General features: G+C 40.9%; 1 protein-coding gene across 1 annotated transcript in view; it reads left to right on the top strand.

Annotated features, from left to right (window-relative positions):
- Nucleotides 1-16,757, top strand: part of unc13c (unc-13 homolog C (C. elegans)) — a gene marked incomplete at both ends in the record, with an annotated part of 93,635 nt that overhangs the window by 25,424 nt on the left and 51,454 nt on the right. The window contains 6 exons of the mRNA XM_083900819.1: nucleotides 2,037-2,178; nucleotides 3,576-3,745; nucleotides 5,103-5,218; nucleotides 5,421-5,584; nucleotides 12,385-12,541; nucleotides 13,724-13,792. Coding sequence (XP_083756945.1) covers nucleotides 2,037-2,178; nucleotides 3,576-3,745; nucleotides 5,103-5,218; nucleotides 5,421-5,584; nucleotides 12,385-12,541; nucleotides 13,724-13,792 — 818 coding nt within the window. The remainder of the gene's footprint in view (nucleotides 1-2,036; nucleotides 2,179-3,575; nucleotides 3,746-5,102; nucleotides 5,219-5,420; nucleotides 5,585-12,384; nucleotides 12,542-13,723; nucleotides 13,793-16,757) is intronic.

Here is a 16,757-nt window from a genome sequence, read left to right on the forward strand (position 1 = left end):
ACCCAAACTTAGATGCAAATACATTCAGCCCTGGTACTACACTCTTAGAAATAAGGGTTGTCCAAAAGTGTTCTTCTACAAGGGCTGAGATTCTACCTGGAACTATTTGTTTTTCAAGGGTTCTTGGTAACACTAACGGTTTCTTTATAAAAGGTTCTACCTGGAACCAAAAAGGGTTCTCCTATTAGGACAAGCCGAAGAACCTTATATGGTTCTACTTAACTCTTTTATTTCTAAAAAAAGTGTATACACCAACTCTACTCCCATTTCTGTTGACTTGTGAATCAGCTCTCAGCACTTCCTGTCTCACCTCAAAGAGATGCCTGCTATTGCACTTGCTTGTACACAGGAAATGTGAAATGTGAGGTTCTCTCGTTATGTCAAAAATTAAGAGAGGACAAGGAAGGAAGTTAAAGGAGACATATTATGCAAAATCAACTTTTTAATCATTTTAATACTTATATTTGGGACTCTGGAGGCCCCTATGAGTTGTGAAAGTGTGAAAAAAAGATGACTCATGTTTTTGTGGTCCACCTCAGTCTTAGTACAGGAGATAAAACATGCAATGTTGACTTCTGCACTCATTGCTACGGCACAATGAGACATTCCTGGGATTGTTGTCTTGCAGAGCAACACTTTGTCCCTAACAAACGTGAGAGTGCAGGCAAAGACGATAGTATTCAAAAGAGCGGGTCCGTTGAAGTGTCCTATTCTTGGCTCCACAGTGCAGCGCAGAGTTCTACCCTAACTTCCAGCCTCAGAGGATTTATCTGTCCAGTGGATAAGTTTTATATATGACTGCAATGTGCTGGCTAGAGTCGGCAAATGATGCCTTTTCCAAATTCTTACTTCCTGTTAGCTGCCGGAGCCTCAGTGACACTGACGTAGTTTCCTGTCTCATTTGCATTTAAAGAGACAGGCACTCAAAACCGAGCGTCGTGAACAGGGCTGTTTTGGCAGGGTGATTGAACTGCTGTGGTGCTTCATCCTTAAGGTATTTTGACCAATGCAAATCACAGACATGTTCATTAGGACACCAGGGAACTAGGTAAACTTGGAGAAATAGGGTATAATATGTCTACTTTAAGACCACTTTGTTTCTCAGCTCAAAGTTAGCAAGTCGCAACATGGAGTATATAATCTGATAGATCATTAAATCAGTGTTGGACAATGTTAGATTATCTAGTTTCAGTCTGCTTACTTCGTCAGCTCTGTGCATGTCGCAAATATACGTCTGATTATTAAACTGTAAGTGGTCGACCGGTCGATGTAACCGTCAATGCTGGCTAATCTGACAAGCACTTCATTTAAAGAGTACTAACGCTCACCTTTATCCATGTGTCTTAGACCCCTCACTTACTAACAGCAGGCATTTGATTTTTCACAGTCCCAGAGCAAGCAGGCCATGGTTGTTGAGACCTCTACATCCTGCCCACCAACTCCTGTCAGCATTGAGTTGAGGGATATATATGTACCCTGAATTATTTAGACTGCCACTGATGCATATTTAATGCTCCAGTGTCCTTTTTCCCTTTTGTGGCACTGTGAAACACTACTGTCTCTCTTTCCCCCGTACAATCCTCTCTCTGTTTGGAAGTAAGCCTCCGAATTACTGATCTTTATTTGATGCCACGTCTTACCTCAGCGTGGACATTTTGAGGTGGGCACAGGCGGACTCCTACCTATATCTTAGATGTAGGGATGGATAACCCATAATCATACTGGGCATACATACAAAAAAGATAAACAATGGCTATTGCCATCAAATCAAAGAGCTGCTTTATTGACTCAGCTTTTGGCAAGCCTTCATTCAATTAGAACCAAAGAATCTGATAAATACAGCTCTGGCAGTGAACACACACACACAAAAAAAAGGCAGAGATAGATTAATGGCTTTAAATTGAGTGACTTGTGTAAAATATCCCTTGTCCAGTACAGTACTTCCATAGTTCTGAGTGATATGTTTTAAACCATAAGATATGATGGCTGTGTTGTTGATGTGACTCTTTACTCTTCCTCTACTGTCTTGTTTCTAGTCATGAGTGCACAAGGCTTACAGGCCAAGGATAAAACCGGCTCCAGTGATCCTTACGTCACCGTCCAGATCGGTAAAACCAAACGCAGAACGAAGACCATCTTTGGCAACCTCAACCCGGTGTGGGATGAGAAGTTCTACTTGTGAGTGCCTTTAAAAAAAAATAAAAAATAATAATAATTCTGCTGGAAGTTGGATGCTAAGCCATTACCACATACATTCAGACACACCAAATATGTACAGTATCCCCCCCCCCCCATATTAGATAGATTGGAGGATTAATTAAGACAAAGTAGAGATTATCTGCACTGTGTAGATATTGGCGATCCAGCATCTGTACTAACACAGCCGTATGATGACATCCATTAATGTGGAGGAGATAGGTTTTATCCCTTTTGTTAATATAGCTTTGCATCATTTATACCATTTGATCTACTGATTAATTGTTCTGCCTTGACCTACTTTTGTACTGTTTGTACTGTTTTTTATAGCGTTTTGTTTATTTTCACAGCAGCAGCAAATAAAACTGGAGGGCACTTTGAACCACTTGGCATATTGTGCAAATCTAACACAAAGTGTTAAAGAATGACTCCTGTATTTACATTTTAAGGGAACATTTGGAAACCCGAAAATAATAATTACGTTTACAGAACTGGTATCTTTGAAACTCCTCTGGCTAGAAATGGAGAAAGGACCAGTGAGGGGTTTGTCTTCATATTTTATAATCATGCAGGTACCGAGTTTTCTAGCCCCACACCTGTAATGACACTCCAGTGGTGGTGGCTATAATAAAACTTTTCCCCTTTACTACAGGGATGTAGATTAATAGAGTGATACATTACCGTGTGCTTGGCAGAGAGCAAAGCCCTGGACTAATGCAGCACTGGCAGCAGCAGCCACTGCTTCTCTGGAAAGGGATTAGTTAAAAAAAAAAAAGAAGAAAGAAAGATGCAGAACCTGTTTCTCTAGCAGTCACATCCAAGATGTCATTAGAACAAAAATGCTTTCTGTTAGCTTTAATTCCAGAGCTGAACACTCTGACCCTATCTGAAACTAAGTGCTTTGGCCACCTCTGTTTTTTTTCCTACAGTGTCATGTGACACGTGCCAGCAGCACTGTTGCAAAGCAGCCGGAAAAATATGGCATTCAAAGCTTCCACAAAGCAGAAATCAGCTCTCTGATGATCACAGCTTACACTGCAACAGAATACAAATTCAGAGCTGCACAGTAAAGGTCATGGCATGACTTTGGGTAATTCTTGCTGCCAGACAGACAGCACTTCTCCACTATGGCATTCCAGACATGTCATTGCATACTCACCCATACTCACATATATATGTTTGCACACAAATACACACATTTACACACGGTTAAAAAAAAAACAGTCTGGATATGTAGGTCGCTGATATTTACGCTTGAGTTGTGCATCTTCATTCTGCTCCACTCAAGCCAATAATCTGCCACTCCAGCATATGCTCTTGCTGCTGTTTGTGTTGATCATGTGGCTGTGATTGTTTTTTAACAATCGTCCAACTTGCAGTGAATGTCACAATGCCACTGACCGCATCAAGGTGCGCGTCTGGGACGAGGACGACGACATCAAATCGCGGGTAAAGCAGCACTTCAAACGCGAGTCGGATGACTTCCTGGGTCAAACCATCATCGAGGTTCGCACGCTCAGCGGGGAGATGGACGTTTGGTACAATTTAGGTATGTTACCCATTTAATCTTTGAGTATTTTTACAATGAAGATTCTATTATTGTCAGGGTTTAAATATTATCACACTCATTTCATCAAGTTGACCGTCTAGTCTTGATTAGGTCCGAATAATTTCACTTTGTTTCAAATGACTTTAACGTTCGTCACAGAAATCGAACACAAGGTTGTGAAGTTTTGAAAACTGAAAACTTCACTTGCAACACATCATTTGTCTCCTTCTAGACATTTAAATTCACATTACACTGCCCCCACAGGAAGTGTAAGACGAGCACAGAATACGAGGATATATACCTGGTCGTATAAATGGTGCAGTCCGCTTGAGAAGCCACGGAGACCTGTGGTTAAGTCTGGGTCCTGATTCTGCTGATGTCGACTCTTTTTTACTGTTTCCACTCTCATACGTCACTGGTTTTATTATACAGCACAACACTGAATGGCAGCATAATGGGAGCTCCCACTTCTAACTGAAGTATTTTGACTGTGGGTGCCTGTCATTGTTTGGCTCTCTAGCTAAAAGGAAGCAATTTGTGGTAATAGTGACCCCCTGTTCACTGCTGCTGCCCTTTGCCTCTTTAAATGTCTACAACGAATGTCTAAACAGGCGTTTTTTGCTGGTGAGAGTGTCGTCCCCTCCAGCTGCTGTCCTCTTTAAGCCTCTTCATCTCCTCTTCAATCTGGGCTATTCCACTTACAGCCCTGTCGCTTTGTCATGTTATTATTTTTCACTTATCTGTCTTTTGACCCACTGACTGGAGAGGGAAAATTTGACACAATTGACACAGAGAAGATCATTTACATATTATGAGAGCACAGAGGGGAGGGGAGGCAAGAGGTGGGCAGCTATGAAGTCATTAGCTCTCAGCAGTGTGTCCACCTACATCAGTCTGCCTTTGTGGGTGTGGATTTGTTAGAAATAACTTATTTTCTCCAATTGCAGCCGCCGATATTATTAGTTTAATTGTTGTCATGTACAGTGAGAAACTGCTTATCCAGGACATGTTGTCAGGTCATGAATTAAGGAAATGTTACTGTACCGAGGTGGATAGTACTGCTATTGAATTGTGCCTTGTTTCAGTAAGTGGGGACACTTTTTGTGCATTTGGGCCTTTTTTTTCTTTTTGATCAAATGCTGTAAATCCTTTAGTGAAATATTTCCCTTGTTCCACGAGCCATCTAATGTATTAAAAAGAGTTTATTTTAGAAAGATGTACAGTAAGTGTGCTGCATCGCCGAAGGCAAAACATTGAGTTTGTAATGTGTGTTGTAAAAGTCTTGCAGAGTTTGAAAATGTTTTTTTTTTTCACATTTCAGGTGATTTTCAGCTCCAACTTTGATTGTGTGTTACAGATAAGAGGACGGATAAGTCTGCTGTGTCTGGTGCTATTAGACTCAAGATCAGTGTGGAGATGAAAGGGGAGGAGAACGTGGTCCCGCCTCATGGCCAGTATACCTGTTTACACGAGGTAACCATTACAATAACCACATAATGTGAGCGTGAACCTTCTCTCAGCAAATCATATATTGGCATTATTACACGAATAAAACAAACATAACATGTTGACAGTTGCTGCACTTCAAGAAAAATGGGTGTTTCCTTTATTCACCGTCAAATAAGAAGAAATGACTCTGTGCCCCATCACTTTTTATCGCTTGTGCCACTCACAGAACCTGTTCCACTGTCTGACTGAGGTGAAGAACAGCGGCGTAGTGAAGATCCCGCAGGTGAAAGGGGACGAGGCGTGGAAGGTGTACTATGACGACGTGTCGCAGGAGATAGTGGATGAGTTCGCCATGAGATACGGAGTGGAGTCTATCTATCAGGCCATGACGTTAGTACCACCCTGATCTATGGCCTTTTACCTTACCGATCTGTCACTGTCTCATTGGGCAGAGTGGACGTGAGACAGAGATGAGAAAAGGAGAGCAGACGCGGAGGAGAAACTGTAAAGATGTCTCCTCAGCAGAATCAGAGCTTGGAAAAGTATCGAGCTCCTAAGTTTGATTGATTAATCGATGGTCCCCTGCTGGAAAAACTCCTAACCTGACTTGGTCACATTGATCATGGACACAGAAATACAGTTTCATGTCTCCCCGTCTCTGTCTCTCTGAGCCTCTAAGACCCTGTGTGTCCACAAATGTGTCTCTCTCCACCCTCATACTGTCGCTATACGTACAGTGAAGACACACACCATGAGAAACGGTAAAATCTTTGCTTATTGATCAAGGTCATGCCGTGTCAACACTGCAGAGCGGTATAGCAATGTTGAAGTGTTGGGTTACTGCTGCAGATGTCTGCATTATCTAATCTCACATTCATTTATCTTCCGCTGCACAAGTGGCAGCTGCAGGCTTTTTTTTTCCTTGTTCATAACAGCAGACGTTCCCTGAGCTCCTTCTTCCACTCAAAGTGTTTGAGTCTTATTTGAGTCTCTCTCTCTTCACTCAGAAATGATGTCCCACTCCTTGTTGCATTCATGTTATCATTAAAAAGTAACGCATAAACTTTTTCTAAACTATTCTTAAAACTATAAAATCTGATTGATCGGTCTAATGTAGAGTAATTTAGTAATGTAGTAATTTTAGGGGGACATATTATGCAATTCTTATATTTGGGACTCTGGAGGCCCTATCAGTCGCCAAAGTGTGAAAAAAGATGACTCCCTCATGTTTTTGTGGTCCTCCTCAGTCTAAGTACAGGAGATAAAACACGCGATATTGACTTCCGCGCTCATTGGGACGTCACAATGCACACAATTCCTGGAATTTTTGTCTCGCGGAGCTCCGCTTTGTCAGTAAAACATGCAAGGTCCGCGAAAAGTTCTATTCTTGGCTCCACAGTGCAGCACAGAGTTGTACACAAACTTCCAGCCTCAGAGGATTTATCTGTGCAGTGGATACATGTATGTATACATATATGACGGCAAAGTGCCTGTTAGAGCCTGCAAATGATCACTTAACCAAATGCTAACTGCTGTTAGCTCCCAGTAGCCTCTGTGGCTGATGTGATTTCCTGTCCCTTAAGTTTTTCTTTTTTTTTCTTTTTTTTTTAAGGTGGACCTAAAGAGATACTACTAAACAGAGCGTTCTGAACAGGGCTGTTTTGGCAGGGTGATTGAACTGCTGTGGTGCTTCATCCTTATGGTATTTTGACCAAAGTATGTCACAGACATGTTCATTAGGACACCAGGGAACTAGTTTAACTTGAAGAAATAGGGGATAATATGAGTCTTTTAAGTTTCACTTATCACTTATTTTGTTGACTGAAATCTGTATGAACATCACAAGGATTGTGTTACATATTTTTGACTTAATTTTCTCCACACAGGAATGATGTGTGATCCCATTAAGTCTGATTTCTTATTATTCATATGCTGGAGTGAAAATAAATCTAAGCTGCTTAGCTCAATAACACATTTGGTTCTGGGTCGAAACTTCAAAACAAAACATGTGACTGAAAGAATATGTATTTGGATATGCCAAGATCCCAAAAATGTAACGTATGATGATGAGGATTATTATTATTTTTACTTACCTCATGAAAAGTCATTGTTAAATTGCATTTTGGCTATTCTGAGGAAGGAGTCATCATCCTTGTGCTTTGGTCTGATCTTACGTTAAGATTAGCTCTTTCAATTCCAGTATTGAACACTGGCCCAGTTTGGATGTGGTATTTACATCCATTCTCATTAACATCTTGATCATGCCAGTTTACACCTGGCATTAAAATGCATCCTGGTTGTGTCGCCTTCAAGTGATCTAGGGATCCTGAACTTTTATTCAGATACAAAGTTATGTCATGACAACCTTAATGTTGTTGTGGAGGCTGCAAATAAATTAATTAATGTATGACCGCTGATAAGTGTAATTATGATGTGAAAGTACCACTGATAAGAGGATAAAAGGCAGTCTTTTATCCATCCATTACGATGTACCGACCTCATACCTCAGTACTTAGTGTGATCTGGCTGTGATCGGATCACTGACGACAGATTTTAATGCCAGGCTTGAACGGAGTCACAGTGTCATTTAGGTGATAACCTGACTGAGCACATGCTGCACCTATTTTCCTCAACTTGGCAGTAATGCTGCTCAATTCCCTGTTGGTACGTGCTGTGAACTTGGATAGCGGTTTGGTGTGCCCAGTTTTTTTCTTTTTCTAGATGACTTTCATGTTTGGTCATACGCTCAGAAAAAGGAAGTTCTTACACAAGCTTGTTGTTTGTCATTTTCAGTGGATAAATCTCTGTGATAAATCCATGATTTAAAAGAAGCTGAATTTTAAATTGAATTTGTTTTGCAGGAATATACTTTTAAGTAGTTGATGCTTCTGCTCCTTTCTTTGAGAAATACTAGTGATTCATTTATAGGAGTAGTAATGACAACAAATTGCTGTGAGGCAATTGCCTCACTCTGCAACAAATGTGTGTCATCCACTTTCATTCCAAAAGGCTGCAGGAAAGCATAGGGTACTTACAAGTGTGGGGGACTATCTCCATATAATCTCCTTTTACACAAGCACAATATTCATCTACTTGTCCTCCTTTGGGCTTCTCCATCCTTACCCAATACATTGTGTCCTCTTCTGTTCCACCAATTGTCCTCATGTTCTCCTTCACAACATCTATGAACCTCTGTGGTCTTGCATCCCTGCAGCTTTATCTTCAACATCCTTTTTTCCCCCAATATAATCACTATCCCTCCTCTACGCATGACCACGCCATCTCAAGATTTTACTGTATATCCAAACAGTCCATTTCTAATCCCATTAATCCTGGTTACTCCCAACAAAAAGCTCAGCATCTTCAACTCTGCCACTTTCAGTTCTGCCTCATATCTTTTAGACAGTGCACACTGTCACCAAGCCATACATCACAGTGGGTCTCACACTGTCTTGTAGCCTTTCCCTTTCACTTTTGCTGGTATCCTTGTGTCACACATCACCCCTGACACCGGTCTCCACCCACTACACCCTGCCTAATGTAATCCCACCTCCACTTTGAACCCATCCGTCACGCCCAGCTGCACACCTCACCACTGTCTCACTGTCCTTATATCCCGAACCACCCTCACATACACTCCTGACACAGTGCAACCCAAGCACAATACCTCCTAAAAATGATTTTATCCGGACATCGGCCCTAAATTAATATTTCAACTGATGATTGCTCCTAATCTTCCTCCCATTTCATCTTCCCGTGACATGTTCAGCAGATAAAAACAATCCAATATTGTTTCCTCTATTAATATTTAGCCGTCACAGACGGAAACAAACAGACAAAGACAGTAGCCTTGCATTACACTCCTTATCAGTGGTTCATTGTTTGCTTATGACTTCACTGCATTTCATTAATTCAATGAGAAATAATGAGTTAATGACCTTCTTTTATAGCATTGTCACTATGATTTAAGTCTGAGCTGCTGTTTGGGTGCACATAGGGCAAATTCTACTGCTATTCCTCAGACACCTATTTACACCCAGGCTGTGTTGGTAAATTGAATTATGAATAAATGGACCTTGAACATTGAACACTGAATAAAAAGTGCAGGTCACATTTCAGCAATGATTGATGAAGCAATACTGAAAATGTACAGATTTTTTTTTTCAATAACCAAAACTTAAAATCTAGCGATATAGAAAATATCCTTTAATTTGTCTGAAAAAATCCTGTCCAGCAAAATCAGAGTGGTGGTTCCCTCAGGAGTTTATTAGCCTATATTTGCAGGTTACCTGATAGTTAGCATATGAAGACCAATGGGTTATTACGTGTCTGTTGAGCTGCTTAAAAGTCGTTTAAAGCACCTTTTCCCACACTATTAATTATGTTCACCAGGGATTGCACATTACCATATTGTGTTGTTGCCATGCGTGATTGCATGTTTACTTAAGTGCTGACAAGTAAAGAAGTTATCGGCGTTTGCATGTGGAGCTAATGCTTCAGTCAACCTTGGCGATTCTCATACGTAAGATTATTTTGCTTCACCAGGAACTCTTATGTTCATCAGACCTTAACCCTTGACTTGATAAGTGCATAAATCACAGCAGCAGCAACACCCGACCATCACCACCACCAATCACCAACATAACCCTCCTATGTTTTCCTTTATCCTCATCTCAATTTATCCCCAACCCCCACCTCAATTTCTCTGTCCCTGTGTCTCATCATCTTTTTCTCATTTGAAATCATGACATACTGCTATGTGGGAGTAGTGTGTGCATATAGACCAGTGTCTTATGTGCTGGTCAAAACCAAAGGCAGGGTAATGACAGGAGAAGAAATGTCTCCCACTTGAAAAATTGGCTCAGGAGATCTTGCTCTAAAAGTGCCACGGGAATTCAGCGGATGCCAACATCACTCTCATTGCATCACTCCTTTTCCTCGCCTTGCTCCAAGTGCTCCTGGGTAATTTGGACGCTAAAAGCAAAGTAATTAAATAGGCTTGTGAGGGAGAGAGTGTGTGTGTGTGTGTGTGTGTGTGTGTGTGTGCTTATGTATATGCCCACACGTGCATGGGTGTGCATTCTGAGGGGGTACATTTGTAATCATTACTTGACATCACTAGGTGCCTTTTCCAACACTTCATGAAGCAATGGGCCACTGAGCTTCATTTTGTCAGTGTCATAATCTTCGCACACTCACTTGTGCACTATGCGCTGGATAGCATGCATAAAAATGAATACCAAATGCAAATAGCTATTATTCAAACACCAATTTATGTCAACAGCATCTGAAACGGAAGTTTGAACTCAAGGAAATCCTTGTATACGGCTGTAACATATACATGGAGTTCATGTGGGAGATTGGGAACAGCTTTTGTGGCAAATATTCTATTCATAATGTCATTAGTTTTAGCCATTGTGTTGGTTCTGACTCTCTGAACAATGTGGGCACTTGGGAAGAGATTGTATCTCGTTCATAGAGCAGCACCGGCTACTCTCTTTTATGCAAGTTGCTAAGGTCTTGTTGCTTTTTTTTTGGGAAATAAAGGGCAAACATATTTTCTATTTGTTGTCACTTCCAGATACGCATTTAGCACACATTAATGCAAAATACCAAACCCTACAGATAAGATACAGAAAGGACACAGCAGACAGCTATTTTAACTAACACAGAATAATCCCCAGCACTCAAGCAGGCAACCGGTGCTATAGCTTGACTCGCGCAGCACTTAGCCACAATTCGGTCAGGAACATTCTCATCATAATTAAACCATTTATTGCAACAAATGGAAATGCAGTTCGACTTGGCACAGATGGCTCCACTTTGTAGATGCACCCTGGATCGGCCAAGCTGCGTGTTAAACCAGACAAGAGCAATACAGGAAACCACTGTACAGGAATGACCCCCCGAGTACTGAAAAACATTTAAAAATGTTGAGCCTGCTAAACTTTGATTGAGAAAGGCGGAGGCCGGCTTAGTGGCGGTAAAGCTTTGCCAACAGCAGTGGTGTGAGGAAGCGTTGGTGTAGCAAGAAATGAGCGATGAATGAACCACCTTGCTGAGAGAGTGGCTGTAATCTCGTCGATTGCCGTCACCTGATTACAGCTGTGGTCTGCGGCGATGTGTCCAACATGAACTGAACGGCCAGGCTTCTTCGTTCAATTCGTTTTAAATCCACAGAATATTGCACATAGACATTTTATTTTTTTATACGTGGCATATTATAGAGAGTAACACAAGCTGTTATGTGCTGCATGAACGAGGATGGAGCTTGCAACTCGTCTTTATCTTCACCACAGGTACCGGTGAATTATTATGTGGGAGTTTTTCACCATGGCCTGTGAAGCAGCAGTACGAAGTGTTAACGTAAGCATATGCTCTTCACTAAGGCAGACATTTCTCCTTGAACTGTAGGCCTCTCAGGCTCCACTTCTTAATTACTGCTGCGTAGTGCTGCAGCAGGTGTCTGTGGAGGACCGGGAGAGAGAGAGAGGGAAAGGAAGCTCATGCTAAATCTGAGGTGGTGATGCATATGTGTCTCTCATTTAAGGTTTAGGGAGAGAGTTGTACTTTGTGGATTGACCTCAGGGAAAAACACATTTACTGGAAAGTGTGCATACTTTTTTTTTGTCCCAGTGGTCTTTGTTAAAGAATGGAAGAAACAGCCGAGTTTGATGATATGGAGTAAAACATAGCATTTATCTTCTCTGCTTTTTGGGGTTTGTTTTCATCGCAGCCCCCCAGAGGAAAGCTTAATCGATCAAATGTTCTTGTTTTATCAATTATTTTGTAACTTTGTTTCATTCATAGTATATGCTGCACAGTAGATATATATAGGACCATTTTGCTATTGGTGGTCATTTATTGCACTTCTTAAGTTTGTGCGTGGTACATTAAAGTACACTGTCTGCTCTGCGCTATATGTTCTATTTTTTGTTGTGCTGTTGGCTAGACATGATAAGGCTTTTTTTTTAGCTAAACTGCACACTGAAAGGAAAAGTTATTTTCCAACAGTGTATTTATTTTTGTTATTGTCTTTAGGGCCTATTGATTGTTTTATAATTCTGTCTATTGACGCAGAGTCTCATATTGTATGCGTTTATGCATTTTTCAGTTGGTTCTTGGAGGAAGAAATGATTCACTCCCACTGCGACGCTGTTCCTCATGCCACTGTTTATCTTCCTCTGCAGGCACTTCTCATGTCTCTCCGCCAAGTACATGTGTCCCGGTGTGCCAGCAGTGATGAGCAACCTGCTCGCTAATATCAATGCCTACTTTGCCCACACGACGACCACCACCACAACCACTGCCTCTGCCTCGGACCGGTTTGCTGCCTCTAACTTTGGAGTAAGAATATGTTCATTTACTCAACTTTTTTTACGGTTATTACAGCAGCAATTGTGACATTAACAGGTTGTTAGACAAGAGAACCAGTGTCATGCTATTGTTCAAGTGTAAGGGAGGTCAAAGTAAATACTTAAAGGTCCCATATTATGCAAAACAACTTTTTAATCATTTTAATATGTATATGTGTGACTCTGGAGGTCATATCAGTCGCCAAAATGTGAAAAAAGATGACTTACTCGGGTTTTTGCGGTCCTCCTCAGTCTAAGTACAGGAGATAAAACGCGCAATGTTGACTTTTGCGCTCATTGGGACGTCACAAGACGCTAAATTCCTGGAATTGTTGTCTCGTGGAGATCCACTTTGTCCGTAAAACACACGAGAGTGCTGGCGAAGGGCAACGTCATCTGAAAACCGGAAGTCCGCGAAAAGTTCTGTTTTTGGCTCCACAGTGCAGCACAGAGTCCTACACAAACTTCCAGCCTCAGAGGATTTATCTGTCCAGTAGATACATGTTATATATGACAGCAATGTGCCTGCTAGAGCCTGCTGATGATCACTTTTCCAAATGCTAACTGCTGTTAGCTCCCAGTAGCCTCTGTGGCTGTTGTAATTTCCTGTCCCTTAAGTTTAGTTTTACTTTTTTTTAAGGTGGAGCTAAAGAGATACTACTAAACAGAGCGTTCTGAACAGGGTTGTTTTGGCAGGGTGATTGAACTGCTGTGCTGCTTCATCCTTATGGTATTTTGACCAAAGAATGTCACAGACATGTTCACTAGGACACCAGGGAACTAGTTTAACTTGGAGAAAAAGGGTATAATATGGGACCTTTAAAACTTTATCCTTCAGAGTTGGATAAAAACTGGTCATGGAAGCATGATAGAACACCAAATCTAAAAAGATATACAGTCCTTTATATGTAACACATGTACAAAATCTCAGTGATGTGCGGCACTTTTTTTGATTGGACTTATAAGCTAATGTTGTTGGGCATCAAGTAATATCTCCAGGCAGAAAGCCGAGTCTGGCAGAGTGTAGATGATTTTGTAAATCACAAAAATGTTTGTTCCAGGAAGTGAAAATGAATCAATGCCATGGTCCACGCAGTCAGTGTTATGATTCTTTTGGTTACAGTACTGTGGGTGTGGTGACACTCTGAATGATGGATTTATTTTTCCCTGACAGAGGGAGAAGTTTGTCAAATTACTGGATCAGCTGCACAACTCACTGAGGATCGATCTCTCCAAATACCGGGTATGTATTGCATTTCTACTCAAAGGAATCATGGAATCATGCGTCTGTGCGACTGCTGTCACTTCAAAAGAAGAATCTTTTTGCACTTTTCTATTAAATCTGATGTCAGTATTAACATCGCATGGTCCCATTTTTACACGCTTACAATTTTTAATTAAAAAAATGCAAGTAGCTGTTCCTTGAGAGAGGTGTAGCCATTTCAGCCACCTGCCATCTGGTGGATATAATGGAGGCCTCCAGGTTGATTCAACTTTGTTTACTGCACACGCTGTGCTTTTTACATCTGGTGTGGAACAGCAATCCATTTACACTTGGTTGTTAATGTCAAATGTGCCTCTGTTGCCCTCTAAATGTGTTTTGTCGAGCGGATCTTCCTTTATCTTGGATGCAGTTCAGTGTGCATCGTATGCATGCTTTTCGCCGTTTGAAAACCCACAGTGTAAATCTCACACATTACTGCCACATGTACTGTAAAAAGATCAGAACTATTATGGTAAATGCCATTATATATGTGCTCATGTCTCAGAGAAGGACATTTTGTAATGTCAGATGTGCTATTATTCACATTGCTGTTCAGTATTTTACACTAAAGGTATGGCTTTGAAGAGGTGAGGGTTTTAGACTGTTGCGAGGAAACACCTATAACATATTGGTGCAGGAAATGAGAGACAAAGACGAGTGTCATTCTGGGAAATGTCGCTCAAAAAAAACATACAGTGGATTACAGTTTGTTTCTAAAGAAGCCATGTTTGAAGCAATTGTCATTTCATAAACTCACAGAGGAACAAATCCAGCCACGCTGAGATGGACGGGTCCGTCTGCTTTAATTTGTTTTTCAAACAATTAAATAAGAGATGAGTTATGTGACTCATGCTGGAAAATGTTTTCCTTCACTCTCTGAGCACTTTTGCAGTTTTTAGGAGCAGTGGTGTAGTCAGCCACATAAATATCAATAATATATATCGGGTGCATGGGACCATTGGTGTCTGATGAAAAACTGAAGTGGTCCAATAAATAAACCCTGTCCTGAATGTCCAGCACTTGGTCTGGTCGTTCATAGAGGTAGGATATTACACACATTGGAAACTAAGCTGTATAGATAGATAGATAGATAGATAGATAGATAGATAGATAGATAGATAGATAGATAGATAGATAGATAGATAGATAGATAGATAGATAGATACTCACCCAACCTTTTTAGTCCCCGTCCCCGTGATGAAATGTGAATTGGTCTGTCAATCTAAAGTTACAAAACATCCTTCCCTTGCTGAACATACGCGACAAAAGGTGGAAGCGAAGAAACTGGAATCTTACTTACCAGACATCTGTTACTCTCAGGCCACAGATGGTGCTGCTGTATTTCACTCTGACAGATTGAAATCCTGACATACAGTACATAATCATCCAGAAGAATCCCAGAGGAGGGTAATCCTGTTAGACCCCACACACTCACACAAACACACACACACACACACACACTCATTTGCCTGAACCGAGGAGCTCTTGAAAACCCAGCTCTTCCAAGAACATCTTCTCTCCTAGCACTTACTCTACCTCTTCCTTCTGCACTATCACAGTCTGCACTTGCATCCACCTTGGCACTTTTCCAGCTCTTTCCAAGACTTCTTCTATGTAGCTTATTCCTCTCTTATAAGTCACTTTGGCTAAAAGCATCTGCTAAATGCTTAAATGTAAATGTAAATGTGAACCTGTGTATGCATCCACATGCTGAAACATAATGCAAACATAGCTGTGGACATGTCTGAACAAAACATTAAGTTTCCCCTTAACCACAAACAGTTAATGCCTAACCATAACCTAATCTGAATCTTAGCCTAAACTTAACCAGTTCCTCAAAAATGAGGTTCATTGAGGTCTTCACATGACCAGGTTTTGGCCCCTATAACGAACCTTTCTGTTTTTTTATACAGAAAAAGATCCTTAAACACCTAAGCTTCAAAATGTCCATCTGGATTTTTTGTTGTTGCTTATTTTAACCATAAAAGGCCCAGATAATGTCCTGTAACTAAGTACTTTTGCCCATATTTTTTCCAGAATAACTTTCAATTTCATATTGTTTGCAATTTACTACATGTGAAAATACGGTTTTAACAATTTAAAATGAAGAAAAACAAAACACAGTGGTTAGATGAACACCAGCTTGTGCATGTTAAAATTTAAATTAGAACAGTATAACATTTGTGTGGGTCTTTGTCTCAATGTCCAAAAACAGGCCAACAAATGGAAACTATTTGCAGGTGTTTTTCCAACTCTTTCCTTTCTGGTGATTAAGGGTGAATTCCAATTCCCTGCTTAACCCTCAATCTCACAAATACACGCTCCCTCTAGTGCAAGTGCTGTCCCGATTCTCAGAAAAATTAAGTTGAGGGGCAAGTTTAAGGGCTGTATCGCCCTCAATATTGAGATTTTCCGACACCATCCTTGGGAGCAAGGGCTACCCAGAATGCATTGCGTGTTTTCACATAAGAAAGCAGTCGAAAGCATCGAATCGTCAAAAGCAGCGAAGCGAGTGTGATACAAATTAAGTATTTTCTTTGTTAATAGAGATATAAAAATGATGAAAACCATTGTATTATCTTAGTTTAGGCCCATATTATGGATTACTGACGTCATTGTTGCGTAACATTCACTCAACACTTGGTTTTGAGGGCCAGTTAAGATTAAGGGTTGAGCTTGAGGGTTAAGATTGAGGGTTAAGATAGGAATTGGAATTGGCCCTGAGACTCTGACTCGCCGGCTTCTTGAAATAGTGCAAGGGATATTACTGTGATAACCACACGTTGGCTTTGACGTACAACTTCTCAGCTTTCAGAAGCTGTTGGAATTTTTCCGACAGCACAAACCGTCGCGTAATTACGGTAAGTGCGCTAACGTGTGATCTGCGATACGCTCAGTGTTAAAGGGTTAAAAGATATCAAAAACCCGGGAACACGTACTGTCC

The sequence above is a fragment of the Microchirus variegatus genome (assembly GCF_963457635.1).
Source record: "Microchirus variegatus genome assembly, chromosome: 14".
Classification (NCBI taxonomy): Eukaryota; Metazoa; Chordata; class Actinopteri; order Pleuronectiformes; family Soleidae; genus Microchirus; species Microchirus variegatus.